Genomic DNA, 20,551 nt, shown 5'->3' with positions numbered 1-20,551 from the left:
AGTTTATGTATATGGTCACATATGCACACAAATGTGCGAGCATGCATTGGAGGCCAGAGGTCAATGTTGGATGTCTTCCTATGTTGCTTCATCACCTTATTTTTTTTTGAGACAGGCTCTTTCACCAAACCTGAAGCTCGTGCACCAGCTAAACTGCAGGGCAGTAAACATCAAACATCACCCTGCCTCCGCCTCCCCAGAACTGGGACTAGAAGTGAGTGCAGCCTCCCCTGGCCTATTACTGCAATTTCTAAAAGATTGTTTCTAAAGCCCTATATACAAAGTTGTTCTCTGGCCACTAAACGCATATACACACAGACAAATGCACATTCTCTCTCTCTCTCTCTCTCTCTCTCTCTCACACACACACACACACACACACACACACACACACACACAAGACTGGGCTCTACATACGACAGTTTCTAAAAAGTCAAGATAAAAACTAAAGAATTGAGAGAAGGAAGTCACGTTTTCCATATGACAGTGGCCTAGTGATATCACCTAAGTGTTCCTACAGCCCTAGCATGGAAAATGAAAACAGAGGATGGCACGTGGCCTGCTGTCTTGGTTCTAAGCTGTCTCTTGACCACTCATTTTGTAAAAGGGTGGCCCCGAGTCTCCAGAATAAGCAACCATCCAGGAAGCCTTTGGTATGACTAGGTTACTGTACTTCTTTCTCCTTCAGCAAGTGAAAAAAAGACCAGCTAAAGTTGGAGAGAGGACTACAGTGCCCAGGCTCTCCCAGACGCTTGCCCAGAACCTTCTAACAGCATGCTGGCACACAGTCAGACAGTGTCCACTCGCTTCCCGGAGCCCAAGGCTTTCATTAACAAGCAAAAAAGTGAGCTAGCTGGAGCTTCCAGTGCATCAGAGCAATGCCTGCAGATGTTTCTGACCACAGACGTAGCGCAACCTGTCCCCAACACATGTTTGCCAGACAATCCCTGGCCAGTTCCCGCACTGGGCAGTATTTGGGGGAAGAGCTGTTAGCATGATTGCCCTGAGTAACTGGCATGCTAGAACGATTCGGTGTGTGGAGTAGAGGGAGCACACTCAAACCGAGAAGGGCAAGTCCTGCTGACAGCCTCGATCTCCAGCAGCCCCGCCTCAAGCACAACTGTGAAAGCGCTAACACTGAATCCTACGCAGTCTTTCTCCTCCTCCTGTTTGTTTCATCCTCTGATAGAAAACAACCAGATTGAAGCCCGTTAATTTTAGTTATGAACAACTCAACATGGTGGTGGGAAACAACCTCGAAGAAGACTGTGTCTACGGTTTGATTCACTTAGAAACATTATCTTGTACTTACAAACAATGAAATGTGTTTTTTCATGTTAAAAAAAAAAAGACACGAATGTTACATTTGCCCAACTGGGGTAAATACAAACTAAAGAAAGCAAAACTCCATCCATGCTTAGAGCCAAAATGCTACCACCTCTGTGTGGCAGGATGCTGGTACCTCGGGTGACATTAAAGCCCACAATGGTGTCAACCTTATTTCATTTGGGAGTCAAACTGTCCCAGACACAGTTTCTCAGAATACACAACTCCTTCAAGCATGCTGTTTGCAGGGGAAAACCTGAAGGATTGTCACCTTCAAACTCTGTGAAAGCACTGGTCCAGATGAGCAAGAGTCTGGGTGCTGTCCTCTGCATAAATAAACAAGTAGAATAAATACCAAGAACAAACTCTTCAGGACACGGTAGAGCCCAAATCAGATACTGGGCTGGAGAGATGACTCAGCAGTTAAAAGTGCCTAGTGATCTTCCCAGGTTCAGTTCCCAGCACCCAGACTGGGTCGGTCACAACTACCTAAACCCAGCTCCAGCCAATCCAAAGCCCTCGTCTGGCCTCCAGTTGCATTTGTACATCACACACACACACACACACACACACACACACTCACACACACACACACACACTCACACACACACACACACTCACACAAATAAACAAATACATGCACAAATAAATAGATAAAATCTTATAAAGGAACTAAAGTACTGGGTGTCAATGTGACACAAACCTAGATATATCTGAGAAAAGAAAACCACAGCAGAGAAAATGTTTCTATTAGAATGGCCCATAGGCAAGCCTGTAAGCAAGGCATTTTCTTAATCAATGACTCATAAGGGAAGGCCAAGCCCATTTTGGGTGGTGGCACCCCTGGGCAGGTGATCCTGGGGTGTATAAGAAAGAAAGAAGGTTGAGCAAGTCATGAGAAGCAAGCCAGTAAGCACTGTTCCTCCATGGTCTCTGTTTCGGTTCCTCCTTCCTGCTGTCTGCCCTGTTTAAGTTCCGTCAGTGATAGACCCAGAAGCGTAAGACAAAATAAACCGTTTCCTCCCCAAGTTCCTTTAGGTCATGGAGTTTTAGCACATCAATAGAAACCATAACTAAGACATTGGGATTCTTTTTTATAGATGAAATGGTTTATTAACTAAGATGTCACTAAAAATCTAGGAATTCCTTTGGTCTACAGCTAATGATTTAATATCAAGCTGCTTATTTATGAGGAATGATCCAAGATCCAAGGCAAAAGGTAGAGTTGAGACACGAAAAGCCCACTTTATTGAGCTTGCAGGTAATTTGCAGACTTGAAAAGCCCCATCCAACCAGGTGCTGGAGCAGGATCACACAGCTGCCAACAGCAGCTGCACAGGCACCAGACAGCCTGGGGCAGTTCCCATGCCCACAGCATTCTACCTTTGCTGTGGAATATTTCTTTACACTGTATGAATATATGTCACTGTGACTGGGTTAATAAAGATGCTGACTGGCCAATATCTGGTTAGGCAGGACTTGCAGGCAAAAAAGGAGCAGAGAGCATGAAGAAGGGGAGGAGTCAGAGATTCATGAGGAGACAGAGAGGAGATGAACTTGCCCAGTACTGGCAAAAGGTACCGAGCCACATGGCAGAGTGCGAATAAGAAATATGGGTTACATGGGGCTGGAGAGATGGCTCAGTGGTTAAGAGCATTGCCTGCTCTTCCAAAGGTCCTGAGTTCAATTCCCAGCAACCACATGGTGGCTCACAACCATCTGTAATGAGGTTTGGTGCCCTCTTCTGGACTACAGGCATACATGCAGACAGAATATTATATACATAATAAAATAAATAAATAATTTAAAAAAAAAGAAATATGGGTTACAGCTAAGACTCCCAGCAATAGTGCAGAGGGTGTCTGAACTGGCTTTCTCCTGTAATCAGATTGGTGACTACCCTAACTGTCATCATAGAGCCTTCATCCAGCAACTGATGGAAACGGATGCAGAGATCCACAGACAAACACCAAACTGAGTTCTGGGAATCCAATCAAAGAGAGGGAGAATATATGAATGGGGGCAGGGTGTCATGGCAGGGAAATCTACAGAGACAGCTGAACCAAACTGGTGGGAACTCATGGAAACTCCTGAACTCCAGACTGACAGTTGTGGAGCCCACATGGGACTGAACTAGGCCCTCTACATGTGGGTGACCGTTGTGTAGTCTAGTCTCTTTGAGGGGCTCCTGGCAGTGGGACCAGGACCTATCCCTACTGTATGCGCTGGTTTTGTGGAGCCCATTCCCTATGGTGGGATGCCTTGCTCAGCCCTGATGTAGGGAGGAAGGGTTTGGTCCTGCCTCAATGTGCCAGGCTTTGTTGACTACCCATGAGAGGCCTTAGCCTTTCTGAGAAGTGGATGAAAGGTGGGTTGAGGGAAGGCAGGGTCAGGGGTGGAGCAGGAGGAGCGCTGGGAGGGGAAACTATGGTTGAAAGAAATAGCAATAACAAATAAAAGAAAGAAATACGAGTTAATTTAAAATATAAGAGTAAACTAGTAATAAACCTAAGCTATTGGCCAACTATTTATAGTTAATAATAAGTTTCTGTGTGGTTATTTGGGAACTGGCTGACAGGAAAGAAAAGTCCACCTACTCAGAGACTCATTTAGGCCAGGCTGGCCTTAAGCTCACTATGTACCTTGCATTTATGATCCTCCTGCCTCCACCTCCTTTGTTGTCAGAACACAATCCAGCATTGGAGTTATGTGAGGAGAATTCTGAGTGCTTACAAGAAAACAAGACAAGACTCTCATAGCCTCAGCTTCTTCAAAGCACGGAATTGTTCTTAAAATGTTTTCCTGTTCCTCCCAGGCACAGCGGGTGGGAGTGAGTCGACTTCAGATTACTCATTGCTGCTTGCTGTTGTTATTCAACTAAATGTCTGAATGATCCTTTATATGCCTCTATGGAAAAAATTTTTTGCGTCTTTGTGATTGTACACAGCTCGAACTCATGAGAACTTTACTCTTGTGATTTCTCTTAGCCCTCAGAGTATAAATTGTCTGATGCTCTGAATAAAGGTGGCTGTGGCCTCATCGACTCCATTCTCCCAGGTCCTCTAGAACAACGACACTTAGTGATGGGATTACAACCTTGCTCCACCAACCATCAACCTACGCCGGGCTTCGTGCATGTCAGCCAACACTCTACCAATTTAACACCCCAAACCCTTTAGGATTCTTTCTTCCAGACCACCACGTCCTGGTTCTACACAGCAGGGAAGTGTTTTCTAAGTCATCTAGACCAAAGGTCACAAATCCAAATGCCAGGAGCACTAAATGGGTCACAAGTCACAGAGATTGGTGTCAGCTGGGAATCGTGACCTTCCTTGTACTAGAGGGCTGCCAGTAGCCTCTAGCTGCCATTAAGGGGCTAGGGATTATACATCATGGATGAAACAAGAAAACACACTCAGCTTAATTTGGCCTGAGTGAGGCCAGTCATACCTCAGTCAGAGCAGGGGTTCCCACCTGCCTGCCTGGCTAATAACAGCAACTGTATCTGATGTGGAAGCTCAGAAGGGGCTATAGCCTCTTGTTTGTGAGATGAATAAATATTGTACTCTGGTCAACCTAAGCTATTTCTTCATCAGTGGCCAAGGACATCATGATAGCAGCAAAACTCACTTTTATTTCCAGACACTGTTCACCTGAAGAGTTTACATCCCCTCAAATAAGGAGATTCTAAAAGCACAATAATGGTCATAAATGCACACAGATTTTACCATCATTAGGACACAGCTGAAAACACCCCAGCTGAAGCCATCTGAAGAGTGTGGCTTGGTGATCTGCCTGCAGTTGCACAGCCCTGCAGGACCAGGCTCCTCGGCTTCACCAGTCAAGGTGGCAACTGCCCCCACAGAGTTCTCAAGACCCAACACAGACTAAACAGCATTCCAGAATAATGAGCTCAAAATGCAAGTTTGTTTTCATCAACCATCACTCCTTCCAGGTTTCATGGAAGCTAAAGAGAGATGTCTGGCGATCCCATAGCACAAACCCATCCCCCGTGTGTCCCCAGTGAGAATCCCCGTGTGTCTCCAGTGAGGATCCCCCATGTCCTGGAGGATTTGCAGCCCTTACCTTGCAATGCTGGGTAACAAGACAACCTGAGAAGGTGAGCTCTGCCGATCCCACCCTCCTCGCCTCTCCTGGGCTCTCTAGGCGAAGCATCTACTTCCTCCCTACCCCCTTCCCAGCATACTTCCCTCTCTCCATCCAGACACCTCTGAGGATACACTGCCCTTCACGTCCTCCTTCCCTCCTTTGCCCACTCCCACCAGCAGCTAACTCCACATGACCCACAAGGAACTCACTTTCCACGCCTGCTCTTAAATTACCATACTAGCTAAGGATAACTGACCTAACTGGGGAGCATAGAGGTCAAACACTTGAGACCCAGCATGGAACAGGCTTGAGCACCACAGTGTACAAGAGAACATGGGGTAGTCAAAAGAGACAATTCTGAGGGAAATGAAACTCTTTGGTAGAGCTGTCTGTAGATAGGACGGAGTTATAGGGATGCTGCTTCCCTGAGTCATTGCCCATGCTGGGGTTGGCTGCCTTTCTTTGGGGAACCTACACTCCTATCAGTCATCCCTCATCCGTGTTCATCCAAGTACTCCCCAAGAAACTCATTGGCTCCCCAAACCAGATTTAGGTTAACTGTTACTGTGGCCTGTTTCATGTAGCCTACATACAGGAAGTACATGCTGTTTGTATCTCTGAAGAAAAAGTTACACAATGCTGGCCTACACAGGGAGACTCTTTCTAGAAAGAAGAAAAGGGAGCAGGAAGGGGGTGGGGAGGAGGAGTTGGAGACATGGCAGGAGAGAGACAAGGGGACGTAGCAAAAACATCTGGAGTTTAAGGTAAACACTGAGAGGCCCAGACTGGATACGGAGAAGGTAGTTTTTAAGCTGCATGCCTCCCATCCCAGATCTGCCTTAGGAAAACTATGAGTGAGGACACACATGTCACCAATGTTGAGACCCCAGCCCATGGTAACTGACATTGCTGTCTTTTCCTTACCTTGTTTTTAAAGAACACAGGGGCAAGACCCCACTCACAGCTACCCTCACAGTTCCCAGAATTGACAACAGCCTTTTGCCAACACAGTAAACTCCCACTGCTGACCAAAGTTCACCCACGTACATGGCCACATGGCACACGGGGACACATACCTTGTGTTCCTCCTTCATCACTTGTTCAATGAGCTCAGACTTCACTGGAGGCTTTGAGTACTGGCCAGAGAGGAGGCCGTGCCCCAATTTAGTCCTAGACAGGAGAGAGACAAACAATGAAGAGGACACTGCTGTTTCCCACAGAGATGGAAAGGTCACCCATGAGTCCTTGTGTGGCAGGGAATTGTTCTCTGTCCGGACTCCTCACAGACAGCTTGGCTTTTGCCTCTGCTTAGCTTTGACACTACTCTCCAAGTAAATTTCCTCAGTAATTTTAACTTTACTAATCTCTTCTATAAAGGCAACACACACCCATTCTAGAACACTTAAAAATACAGGAAATAAAGAAGAAAAAGGAATTGCCTTCAACTCAGCAGCAGCCAATGTGAACACCCCGCCAGAAACTTAAAACACAACACTGGGCACTTACATCTGTGTGTTGAAGTCCTGTGTTGGATCTAACGGCGAGTAGTCGAATATCCTTGGGAGGTTTCCCACATACCTAGGAGACAACAGGACAGTCACCACGGAAATGGGACAAACAGAAGCAAGCTGTCGCTCTACAGACACTCAGCCAAGGAAAGGTTCCTCCCTCCACAGCAGACCAAATCCAGGATGGGTTTCCTGTCCCTAGAGGCTCTGTGAAGTGGCACCCCTCAGATGTGCCCGTCTCCCCACCTGAGACACAAGCTTAAGATTCCGAATCTCCTCAACAGCCCCCCCACATCATTCTGACATGTCGGAAACCATGGCACCATAATCACTGCCTCAAAATAAAACGGCCTCCAGCAAATGGGGAGGTTAAGGCAAGAGGGTTCCGAGTCCAAAGACAGCCTGCTTGTGCTACACGGTAAGACACTGACCCACACACAACAGGTGAGGTTGCTGACAGCCTTCTCCAGCCAAAGTGAAGATCAGTACCCAAACGCTACACCCAGCTCAGCTGTGGGCTTCCCTCCCAGTCTTTCCTTCTCTAAAGTTTTTTGTTTGTTTTGTTTGTTTGTTTGTTGGGTTTTTTTGCCAGTGAACTTTGCTCTATCACTTTATTGGAAGTCCCCATCCTCCATAACAGCCCATTATGGGCTAACATCAACAATAATCTGATTGTAAGATTTGGCCAGAAAGCCTATATCTTTTTATTTCCTCACAATGATGTTCTTCCCTCAAGCCTGCCCATGCTTGCTGGTTAGAAATCTCTATTTGTCCTTATTGAAGTCATGACTAAGTCCTTCACCATGTTTCCCATGGCCCATCTGATACCATCTTAGCAGGTATTTATATAACATTCTCCTTTACTGTTAGGAATTGAGCCAGTAACTTCAAAATTACTGTAACAGCAGTGACAGCTACCCTAACTACATTTCTTGAGGTAAAGCTCTCTAGAGAAAGGACTTCTGTGAGGTTGAGAAATTCTTCACTGCATCCCTGTGACCCAGGGGTTCATAACTGCCATTATCCCATGAGAGAGATAAGAACTTGGGGTGTGGCTTTACTAGGTAGCACCCATGTCACCCAGGAGTGGGTGATGGGGGCCAGAATGTATACACATATGTGTGCTCACACACGCGCACAAAGCCTGGCTCCAAAGCTGATTTCTGAGATTCTGGGGTATGTCACTGCTTGGCCATTCTCATTCTCTCTCTCTCTCTCTCTCTCTCTCTCTCTCTCTCTCTCTCCCTGGAGGCCACAATCCTGACAAAACAGTACTAGCCTTAACCCTGACATTAAGGTTAACATGTAGTCGCTCCCTCCACCCCCCAAGTCATTTTCCAGTCAACCACATGCTTTATGTTGTTGATTTGTTGTGAATTATTTGAGACGGGGTATGACTATAGCCCAGGCTAGCCTCTATCTTCATGACGTTTACCCTTGCCCACTTTCTGATCTCATTTGAAGCTCTGTCCCCGTGTCCATGATGCTCTCTGGCTATTCACCACTCTCACCCCTGCTTCAAGACCAGGCCATCTGTTGTTTCTTTTCCTCGGATCTGTTGAAAGCCCCTTGGCAGACTGGGCAAAAGGAAGGATGGCAGCCTACCCTCCCAGCTCCCTGCTGACTGCTTAGCCTCTCAACCTCCATCACTAGCTGGAATTACAGAGTTTACCTATATTCTTTGTTATTATCTGTGGCTCCAGATTCTGTACGAAAATGCAGTCTGTGAGAAGCCAGAGCCTCTAGGCAGCACCTACAGTAAGGGTGTCTGAAAAGGAGAATCATTTATTCACATCTACTAACTGGACAGACTCACGTCATCTGTTAACTTAAGGCACCAGGAAAAAAGAAGAGCCGTACCTGTGTTAAACATTCTACAGGCAAATGACTGAACTTGACAGTTATGGACAGTTAAAATGCAGCAGGCCAAAGCCAAACTATCTTAAGCTACTTTTAGTCCCTTTGAAAGTCATTCCTTACCCACCCACATAATGTGTCTAACCTAACGTACTAGAACTATTAAGCCCTTTAAAATTTATTCTTAGCAAACTACTAGTTTCTACAAATCCAAAGCTAAAAATGTCATCAGACAGTATCTATACCTATGGCGAAGCTTCGTCTCCTTTGCTCAGACATGTCTGCCTGTGGTTCTCAATAATGCATCTGGTAAATACTCTGATTTATGACCTTCTTTATTCTGTAACCAAAGCTACAAAGTGGCCAATCCACAGTGAGCACGTCTGTTTATGCATGGCACTCACGTTTGACTCAAGCATAAGCTATCTCTATTCCTTTTGAGAACTGCATTACACACTGTAGTCTCAAAAATGACTACAAACAACCAAACAGGAAATGCACTGAAACACTTAAATGCCTGTCCCCAAAGGCCACGTGTCATTAAAGGCTGGTTCTCCAGCTTGTGGCATTACTGGGATGTGGTAGCACCTTTAAGAGGTGGGTCTTAGTGGGAAGAAGTTAGTCACGGGGAAGTCCCTTCAGGAGACAGTGGGACCTCTCCACACCACACAAAACACTCAGGAAATGAATGAGTCTCCTCCACCACACATTACTGTCACCATGGACTATGCCACCAAAGGCCCAATGTAATGGTGCCAACTGGTCAAGAACAGAAAGAGGTTTAAACATTATATTCAAAATCCAAGCATGAGTTAAATGTTTGTTGAAGAAAAAGTGTAAGGTTATTTGTCAAATTTCACAAGATAGAAAAAAATTCCTAGATAATAAAGCACTAAAAATGCTGAAATATGAAAGAGCACAAGTTTCTTCTATTATAGTTTAAAATAAGTAATACTTATATGCCACTTTTCAGAAGGGCATTTGTAGTACAAATAATAAAAACCCAGAGACAGATATTAGGGTTCAAGCTGAATATCAGAAAAGCAAAGCAGACACGGCCCACTAGAGAGTTCTTACCGCTACCAAGGCTCAGACAAACCAAGGGGCAATCCTGTCCTCAGTGACTGTGCACTGCAGTGCTCTCCACCAAACCCCAGACAGCCCCGCTGTTGTCTTCTCGCGCCTTCTATATGTCTCTCTGCCCAGATGCATCACTCCTGTCTCCACCTCCCTAGTGCTGGGATTAAGGGTGTGCAACTCCTAAGTGCTAGAAACATCTTTATGTGAGTTCTGTTTCTCTTTATAGAGAAATTCAATCTTGTGTAGACCATAGTGGCCTTGAGTCCTGGGATTAAAGGAGTGTGCCACCACTCCCTGGCTTCTAGTGGCTTAGCTCTGTACTCTGATCTTCAGACAAGCTTTAATTGTTAAAACATAAACAAAATATCACTACAGGCATTTCACGAGCACTTCAAAAAGAAACCTTGGAGTATACATCAGGTAAGACAAACAGATTAACCCATACTCAAGAGATGACAAAAGATAGAAACATGGGTAAGAATTTATAAAAAATAATAGGATTCATGGTACATGCCTCTGAAAAAGTTCCCCAAGCTAGAACTTCAAACTTTCTGCCCCTCTCTCCCATCCCTCATATTCATCTGTCAGTGGGGTGTGTATCTCCTCTGACCTTCTTCCCTTCCCCTTCCTGGGATAGAACACCTTCATAACTATGTTGATGCTCATCTACCAAATGTCTTTGAGTGTTCCCTCAGGCCAGATATCAGACCCAAGTTTTCTCTCTCTCTCTCTCTCTCTCTCTCTCTCTCTCTCTCTCTCTCACACACACACACACACACACACACACACACACACACAAACATAACACAGCTAGTTCTTTACTGAAGAGTGGAAAAGTGCATGTGGAAAATTGACAATATATTTTCAAAGGCAGAAAACAGCAATGAATGGCTAAGTGCTGAGTTCTGAGAGGAAAGACTCTCCAAGCTGACGAACACTTAGTGAAGCACTGTGTAACCAGTAGGGTTTCAGCTCCATGTGGAAAAGATACCACCGTGTGCTGCTCCCAGCATGCTCTCTGCTATTCAGTCTATCTCGACATGAATGTCCTCTTCCATACTTAACCCAGTGTGGAAACCTACTCACTCCAGAATCCTGAGCTGCAGGGCTTCTTGTCCTGAGCACAGCCCAATGCAGAAAACACCTACAGACACAGCAACTTGTGTGGGGAGGCACAAGGGAAAGAGGCCAGCAGAATTAGGAAGCACCCTAATTTGGTATGCCCAGAATGTCTACCTAAAGAGTCAAAGTTTCCAACTCAGGATAGAGGATAGCTATCATAAAAATAATTAATGGAACATATGCAATGCCACATATTAAATGTGGTGCTATCAAATCACTACACCAGTCTCTAGGAGCTTGATCGAGTCCCACCCTTTTCTGATGGCAGACCCACACCTAGTAGCCCAGGATTCCCGGGAACCACACTCCCAGTAACAAAAAATAATAACCTAAAATTCTCCACAAAATTCCCCTCTGGAGAACAGATGTCCCTAGCCCTCTACTGGCCCACCTAGAGAAATGATCAGGCAGGTGTCCTATGAAGATGGATGGCTGACATATTCTCAGCACAGGTATGGTCTGAGAGCCACGACGGCTGATTGTGAGGTGTTGCTCAATCTCCAAGCGCTCCTCATCTCAGCCCATCCTGTGATACTGGATGAGAGCTCTCATTGGGCCTCAGGATGAGAAGTCACACTCCTACCGTGACAGCAGAATCCTCAGGGCAAGAGCAATGGGTTTCCAAGAGCACAGAATGGACCAGCCCAGGGAGACTGGCAGCACAGTGGCCCATCAGCAGTGGGGCCACACTTACGCTCTCTGGAACTCTGGGATGCTGAAGATGGCCTGCATGACAGAACTGAGGTAGCAACTGTTGCCCAGGTTCTTCAGGCCCGTGTACCCTGGTCCATACATGGGCTTCAGCTTAGTCCCTGACTCTTGGATCACTTCCCACTCGCTGACTCTTGGCTTGATGTCATTGTCCCGGAGTCCATTCTCTGTCTGAGACATCATGAAAGAGAGAGGAAAGTAAAGGGCTTTAAACGGGTTCACGATCAAAACTTATGTCCATGAATTACTTCTAATGCAAATGGTTATTTCTGCCATTTTCCTCTTAAATTATATGGGAGACATAAACAATCTACTTAAAAATATTAAGAGGCAATGATGATTACATGCGGGGGCCCGTAGACGTGGACCATTCCACCTCGACTAAAGGTCAGCAGAGTTTAAGCCCAGTCTTGCTCCTTCGAGGTTATTGACGGGAGATTTAACTTAAAAGTGTGGCTACTAACAGAATATCTTGACCTAGGGTGTGGTTATTTGGTGCTTTGGGTATGAAGATGGTAATCACTTTGTTTATTTCTTGTATCATTAAAAAAAAAAAAGTCTTTTGCTTTCTTCCCCATTTTTGGACCGGGGTATTTAAAGATCATTAGAAATAAACACGGGTGGATTCAGCATTCACTGGGTTGCAATCCCGGTACTATCCTGTGTCTCCGTGTTTCTTTTGTATCTCTGTTTTCTCTGACTAACATTTCTAACCCACACGCCCCTAACCTGGAACATACGAACCTGTTGAGGCTGGACCCCGACAGATGTCCCCCCAATGGGTGGCTACTACAGATGGCGCCCAGATGTGTGGCCCAGATGTGTATAAGGGAGAGCATGTTGGACACCACAGGTGTAGAAGTAAAAGATGAGCACTCAAATAAGTTTAAGGTAAAAAGGCAATGATATCTATCAGGGGTAAAATTGTAGATAACTAGCAACGGGACAAGGAAATAGTATTCAGCTGTCTGCATATTTTCTTGGGTATATTTTGAAAGCTTGGAGAACTGGGATAGTGCAGAAACAAGGACAGCAATCTTAAGAATCCGTAGATTTTGTAAATCTTCCTCCCCTACAATAGTGGCACAGTCGCCACCATTTTCAGACCGTTCTTGTGTTCGGAGAAGTAAAAGTGGTGTGCCCAGCCCACACTGCAGCTGACTTTGCAAGCAGCCGCTGTCACCACTAGCCCAGAAGACACCTGAGGGCCAAGATCCCCAGTTCCTGGCAGGACGGCCATGCTCAGAACGCAGCTAGCTGCTCCAGCCTAGCAGACAGCTGTGGGCCACAGCCTCAGGGAATCGAGTGTATGAGAATGCTAAAGCAATAAGTAAAGCCGCCTTTTAGAAAGAAAGATGAAATCTCTGATTATATTCAGATGTGTTCAGATACTGGTTATACACACTGCTTTACAGGAAAGGACAGTTGAAGATGTTCGTAAATCTCTCCGGACAAAGCAATCAAGGCCCTGAGAGAAGAAGGGACTCAAGGACTCCAGGAAGCTGCTTCAGGTGGGGTCTTCCAGGACTTCAAGCAGTATCCTGATAGGAGAGTAAGCCCAGGGGTGAGGAAGGAACTGGGATTACGCTGAAGATGCAGGACAAGAAAACATTAGACTAACAAATGCAGATCTAAGAAAGAAGTCCAAGGGAATCCTCTCCTTATGAGCAGAAGGGCCTGCCTCCAGCCTGAGACAAATCTATGGGGTGATCCAGCAGTCTGTTCTCCTGCAAAGAAATCCATTCAGGATGAATGCAGAGCAACCCCAGGCAGTGCAGGGCTCAAAATCAGCTCTTCCATTTATACCATTTTAACTCCTACAATGTAGGATTGTTACTGGGGAGAAGTAGCACCACTATGCAAGGGATTCTTGTTGCTCCTGGAGTCATTAACGCTGATTTTGAAGGAGAAATCAAGGTTATGACTCACTCACCTAATGGAATTTCTGTGGTAAACAAAGGCAAGAGACTTGAACAATTAATTTCACTTCCTAAATGCAAACTAGAAATTGAGTTAAGGGAAGTAAGAGAAGAGATTCTGGATTTGGTTCATCTGATGCCCATTGGCTACAAGCCACAGGTCCACAGCAACCAGAACTCGCTTGGCTTATAAATGGAAAAAGCTTTTCTGTTCTTCTGGATACTGATGTGGATATTTCTGTTATAACTGCCAGTCAATGGGCTTCGAGGTGGCCTAAAACGGTGACTATTGCACAGTTACAAGGGATTGGTCAAACTCAAAATCCTGAACAAAGCAGCAATGAGCCTTCCTGGAGAGATGGAGACAGTCATGAAGGAACTTTCCGGCCACACATTGTTCCTCACTTACTGCAGATTTGTGGGGCATTACGACCCGAATGGGAGTATATTTATATTCCCCCAACACAGTTATTGCTAATCAAATGTTCCAGAAACGGTTATTGCCCAACCAAGGGCAGGGCAAGGATTGAGCCTATCACACCTAGCAGAGGCCTCCCAGGGCAGGATTAGGGTATTCCAGAAGAGGTCACTAAAAGCCTGCACTCCATGCAGACCCAATTGTCTGGAAAAGTGACAAGCCTGCATGGGTAAATCAGCGAAATTACAAGCTGCCCAGCGGTTAGTGCAGGAACAGTTGGATAATGGTCACATTATGCCCTCCAATTCCCCCTGGGATTTTCCTATTTTTGTAATTAAAATGAAATCAGGAAAATGGAGGTTGATACAAGATTTAAGAGAGGTTAATGAGACCATGCAGCCACTGGGAGCTTCACAGCCTAGGTTGCCTTCTCCTACAGCTATACCAAATGACACCTATAAGATTATTTTAGATTTAAAGTACTGCTTTTATACCATCCTTCTGGTACCCGAAGACCGTCAAAGATTTGCATTCCATCAGTTAATTTCAAGGAGCCAATGAGAAGATATCATTGCAGCATCTTGCCTCAAGGTATGGCAAACAGTGCTACGCTATGCCAGAAAATTGTGACTCGGCCTATACAAAATGTCAGAGATCAATTTCCACAAGTTTATATCATCCAATATATGGCTGATATCCTGCTTGCCCATAAAGAGGAAGGAGTTTTGCATGAGACACACAGACAGCTTCAGCAGAGTCTTTCCCACACAGTTACTGTCCCAGAGGAAGTCCAGAAACACCACCTTTTTGGTATTTAGGTTATATGTTATATCATAAAGAAATTAAACATCAGAAATTGGAAATTAGGAAGGAAAGCTTATAGCCTCTGAATGATTTTCAAAGATTATTAGGAAATATTCAGTGGTTGAGACCTTATTTAAAATTCCCTATGGGAGATCTTGAACCACTAAGTAAAATTCTTAAGGGGAGCAGTGTGACCCTAATTCTACCAGACACGTTACGCTAGACAGGTATGGTGCAGGTGGGATATGCAATACAGAAACAGCAGGAACATTGTATTAATTATGATTATGATTATATTAATTGGCAAACATGTATATTATCTACAAAACGTACTCCCACAGCAGTATTATGGCAAAAATTGTACTCTTTTATGGATTCACCATCCCGTTTCACCGGTCACGGTATGTAACCCTTATTTTGAAACAGTAGCTTGTTTAGTACAGAAAAGCCAGATGAAATCTAGACGATAATATTTTGGTATGGAACCTAATGTGATCAATGCTCCTTACACTAAGTAACAGATTGATTGGCTATTTCAAAATAATGCTTCTTGGACAATTACATTTGCTCAATTTGTAGGCTAAATTGACAATCTTTTCCCAGCTGATCGATTGCTGCAATTCACATAACTACATTTCTCTATTTTCCAAAAAAAAAAAAATTGCATTGAACAATCCCTTAAAGGACGCTATGTTAATTTTACAGATGGGTCTTGCATGGAAGAGCAGCATATGTTGTTGATGGTAAGGGATATGTAGTGCAGACAGATCCAGCCTCAGCTCACATAGTCAAGCTGTGAGATGTTGCTGTAGTATTACAGCTTTCTGCAGATAAGGAATTGAACTTTTATACTGACAGTCAGTACATTTTTAAAGCTCTTCAGATAATAGAAACAGTTTCAGGGATTAGGACGTGTAATAATCAGGTTAAGATGCTATTCCAGCAAATCCAAGATGTCACCATGTAAGAGCACATTCAAATCTTCCTGGTCCATTGTCTGAGGTAATGCTTTAGTTGAGAAATCTACTCAGGTGATCGTTTTATCTCAGGTTGAACTTGCTTAGCAATCGCATGCTATACATCATCAAAATAAAGTTTAAGAAATCAATTTGGATTAACAAGAGAAATTGCTCACCAGATTGTTAATATGATATCTGCCAACAATACTTACCTATACCTCATCTGGGAGTAAATCCTCAAGGCTTGCTTCCTAATCATTTGTGGCAAATGGATATTACTCATATTGCAGAATTTGGCAAATTAAGATATGTGCATGTGATAATTGATACACATTCAGGTTTCTTAACAGTCTCTGCAGAGGCTGAAGAAGCCACTAAGCATGTAATAACTCGTTGCTTAAAGTGTTTTTCATATATGGAAATTCCTAAAATTGTAAAGACAGATAATGGGTCTGGGTATTTTAGTAAAGCATGTCAGCAATTTTGTTCCCAATGGGATTTTGAACACAAAACAGGTATTCCTTATAATCCTCAAGGACAAGGAATTGTGGAGCATGCCCATGGCTCCTTGAAAACACTTCTAAAGATAAAAACAGGCAAATTATACCCTCAGTGGCCACATAATGCCTTCAACCATGGCTTTTTACTCTAACGTCTTGAACGGGGATACACATGAGCGGTCTGCTGCAGATAGATTTTGCCATGATGGCACCAGAGTGACTGTCACTAAAACAAAATGGAAAGACCCTTGCGGTGGATTATGGAAAGGACCCGACCCTGTTTCATTATGGGGTGGAAGGCATGTCTGTGTTTTTTTCCACAGGAGGAGAATAAAGTATGATGGCTTTCTGAATATCTGGTCCAGTGTGTGCATCAGAAGGGTGCCGGCTCTGATGACATCATAGCCACTGGTGCTCCCACAGAAGAGGCTGAGTGAGATTGCTGAACCTGCCTTCCTGCCCTCCTAATGTCACACTGCAGTCTGAGAAAGAAAGGGAGATCATGGTGATAGCTGGCAATTCCTAGCTTCTTGGAGGATCTACTACACAAACTTCCAGACCTTAATGAATCCTATTGATTTTGTAGCCAGCCCAAGAATGTTGACCTAGGGTGTGGTTATTTGGTGTTTGGAGTATTAAGATGGCAATCACTTTGTTTGTTCTTTGTATTATGCTAAAAAAAAAAAGTCTTTTGCTTTCTTCCCTGTTTTTGGATTGGGGTATTTAAAGATCATAAGAAATACATACAGGTAAATTCAGCATCCACTGGGTTGCCTGTCTAGTACTAACCTGTGTCTCTATATTTCTTTTGTATCTCTGTTTATTCTGCCTAACATTTCTAACCCAAACGCCCCTACCTTGCAAAGTATGAGCCCATCAAGGCTGGACCCCAACAGCTGTCTCTTCAGCATGTGGCTAATACAATTATATAAGAATATAAATGTACTTAATGCCACAAAACAGTATACTTAAAATTATCTAAAAGGATATATATATATATATATATATATATATATATATCCAAAAATTTTTTGAACCATGAAAAAGTTTTGGGTTTTGGGTTTTGGTTTTCTTGATTTGGTTTGGTTTGATTTGATCTATTTTGGTTTGGTTTGGTTTGTTTGTCCATGAAAGAGAAAGAACAAGAAGGAAAGAGACAAGAGGCATATGAAAAAGAGAAGCCAACACATGAAGGATGCAGCTCAAACATTGCACAGCATGAATGAAGTCCTGGGTTCCATCCCCAGCACTGTGGCAGAATATTATTTTAAGATGTATTACATATTTATGCTGTGGAACACTTGTTTAATGATGCAAAATGTGTTGCATTCTTTTATGTTGCATTTGTTTAACTCTGTGAAGTTGTGTTACTTTGTCTATCTGAGACACTATATTGGTCTAAGAAAGAGCTGAACAGCCAATAGCAAGGAGGGAGAAAGGATAGGCAGTACTGGCAGGGAGAGAGAATAAACAGGAGGAGAAGTCTGAGGAGAGGGGATGAAAGAGCAAGAAAAGAAGAGGCCAGCCACCCAGTCACACAGCCAGACAAACAGTAAGAAGTAAAGAAAATATATACAAAAATAGAGAAAGATAAAATCCCAGAAGCAAAAGATAAACAGGATCATTTAAGTTAAGAAAATCTGGCTAGAAATATGCCAAGCTAAGGCTGAGTATTCTTAAGAAAGAAAAAGACTCCATGCAAGTATTTATTTGGTAGCTGGGTGGCGGGTCTCCCAAAAAAAAAAAAAAAAAAAAAAAAAAAAAAAAAAAAAAAAAAAAAGCTAAAAGAGTAAAGAATAAATAAAACAACCAACTACACAGCACCACATAGCCTGGGCATGGTGCACACTTGTAATCCCCAAACTCCCAAGGTGAGGCTGGAAGATCAGAAGTTCAAGGACATTTTCAGCTATATAGCCCAGGCTGCATGAGATGCTCCTGTAAACCAAAAGCAAACAAACAAACAAACCCCAGGTAGCAAGATAAGGGAACAACATGGGACCTACAGTAAACAAAAAGGCAAGAAAGGGAGAGAGAAAGGTGAAACGAACCCAATGAGGCTTCCAAGCACCTGAGAAAGGAAGGAAATGAAAGGGTAAGTGAAAAGACAGGTACGAAAGAGAAAGAGCCAAGCATCATGAGAGCATACAAACAGAGTGCTGGCCTGGGAGAGAGAAAATACAGTCTCACACTGAAACATACCTCACAGGCAAAACTAACCCATCACCAAGTCGAATCAAGCAGTGAAGCAAAGCTTCAACCATTTTACGCCAGCCACTACCCAGCAGCCCTCATTCCCTTTGGGAAAATAATTAAAGTGATGTAAGTCACGTATTATTTTAAAGGTCATTATCTAGTACTTTCTCTCTTTAGTGAAAAATAAAGAAGGATTTATGCATCTAAAACAAAATAATTGTGAGTAAACCCCCAAATAACCCATAACATGATAAACAACAAAATTCTAAGTTGGTAACCCAAATAAAATGCTAATCAACTAAATTTAGCAAACTACTGCAACAAATAAAACTAAATCTACAGAGATGCACATTAGTAGAATTCTATATTAAATAAATTAAAGATGCCCCCCCCGCCCACCACAGACACAGCGTAGAATTATAGACAAAAGATGTTCTCACCCCATTCGTATGAAGCATGTCAATCCCGAAGTGTGCTAAGTGTTTGGCCAAATGAGGATCCAAAACAGGTCCCTCTTCTTGAAAAGAATAAACATCTGGAGGGCAAAGAGAAAACAGAACTCAGGTCTGTACATGACGTCCATGCAACACCACAGAAGGACTGGGTGCACCGAAGAGCAGACCACAAGAAACAGACATAATAAATACACACACCTTACAAACACAATCAGTTCCTTAGGAAGTCTCAGAGACTTAAGGGAAAAAGCAAAGTGGGGGTAAAACAGCTGAAGGTAAGATAGCATAAAATGAGATGAATATGAATACCTCACCTTTGGGCTTTGCAACTAATACCCACCCATAAGGGCATAATTCTAAGGTTGGGAAGCAGAGAGAAAGGGGGTGGAGGAGACAGTGACAGCCATCTGCCAGGGCAGAAGACCCATGGAGTAGACCGGGGGTATCAAGGCCCCAAGGTGCAGCTGGACGGTGAGAAATGGTCATACACTCTTATGTTTTGGGCCCTGTGCCTCTCCTTTCCCTTCGCTCTCCTCCTCTGCCATAGTGTCTATGATCCACAGAACTAGGGTGAGATGGAAGCGAGAATGCCCGCCATGCAGCTTCCCAAGACGCACTCACCCAACAGCCCACATGCTCACCCTGTGACTCACACCAGAACTGAGGTGGGCAACATGATCAACCCATTGCCTCTGACACTACCGAAGTAAAGGATGTGCTCACTCATGGTGTGTGCTCCAGACTGAAGAGATGTGCTCACTCTGAGACCTAGGACCTGGGAATGGGCACCTGCTGATCCAAAGGCCCCACACCTATTCTGAGGAGGCATGTGACTGAGGAAGTCTCAAATACTATTCCCCTGTGGCACCTTGGTGCTGGAGGGCAATGTCTAGCCTTGGGATATTAATATCCCATTATGTTAGTTAATATTAATATAATGCTTTGGGTGAAGTTGCATCAAATGCACAGGCCCTAGACCAGGAGTCTGGGCCTCCTTGGAGATGAAGACTCTGGGCCCCACCCCAGACTTACCCAATCAGATTTCGTGTTATCAATAAAAGCCCAGAGACACAAAGTTTCAGAAACACTATCGAGCCCTGTGTCCTGAGAGAGTGAAGAAAGGAAGAAGAGGGATACCCATTTCCTGTTTCTCATGGAGAGCCTAATGAAGGCTAAAGGATTTTGCCCTCACACTTCACATGTGGCCTAGTGTCTCCGTCCTGCCCCATCCCCTTCCTTCTATCTCAGTATATCCAAGATATCTCAGGATATGGATGGTGAAGTGCAATCCGGGCACATTCTAGGAACAGAGACCACAAACCACAGTCTCTTTCCTCCTAAATTTGGAAAATATAACGTTATAAGAAAAAACAGATACAAAGACATCATTCTTTACCGCAGTCTCTTCCGTACTGCCTGAGTTTTCTACTCTTGGGACACAGTGGCGGATCGACAGAGGGATACTATGTAGACGCCATAATGCTGGGGTGATCCTCTGACCTCCATCAAGGTAAGTGCCAGCAAAGGAAGTTGGCTTTCCTGCCACAGATAGACTGCTCGTTGTAGAGATTTCTCTCCTACACTTT

The 20,551-nt window shown here is 44.1% G+C and overlaps 1 protein-coding gene across 3 annotated transcripts in view; it reads right to left on the bottom strand.

Moving 5' to 3' along the window:
• Positions 1 to 20,551, bottom strand: part of Usp13 (ubiquitin specific peptidase 13) — a 110,342-nt gene that overhangs the window by 36,768 nt on the left and 53,023 nt on the right. For all 3 annotated transcript variants that reach the window (XM_041659014.1, XM_041659015.1, XM_041659016.1), the window contains 4 exons: positions 18,951 to 19,045; positions 11,698 to 11,885; positions 6,943 to 7,014; positions 6,513 to 6,606 (listed from right to left, as the gene is read on the bottom strand). In XM_041659014.1, the coding sequence (XP_041514948.1) occupies positions 6,513 to 6,606; positions 6,943 to 7,014; positions 11,698 to 11,885; positions 18,951 to 19,045 (449 nt within the window). The remainder of the gene's footprint in view (positions 1 to 6,512; positions 6,607 to 6,942; positions 7,015 to 11,697; positions 11,886 to 18,950; positions 19,046 to 20,551) is intronic.

Source organism: Microtus oregoni, unplaced genomic scaffold (genome assembly GCF_018167655.1).
Source record: "Microtus oregoni isolate MIOR12 unplaced genomic scaffold, Mior012 000010F_ref0000083, whole genome shotgun sequence".
NCBI classification, from domain to species: domain Eukaryota; kingdom Metazoa; phylum Chordata; class Mammalia; order Rodentia; family Cricetidae; genus Microtus; species Microtus oregoni.
The sequence above is the reverse complement of the archived record's forward strand: the minus strand, read 5'-3'. Positions and strand labels throughout refer to the sequence as shown.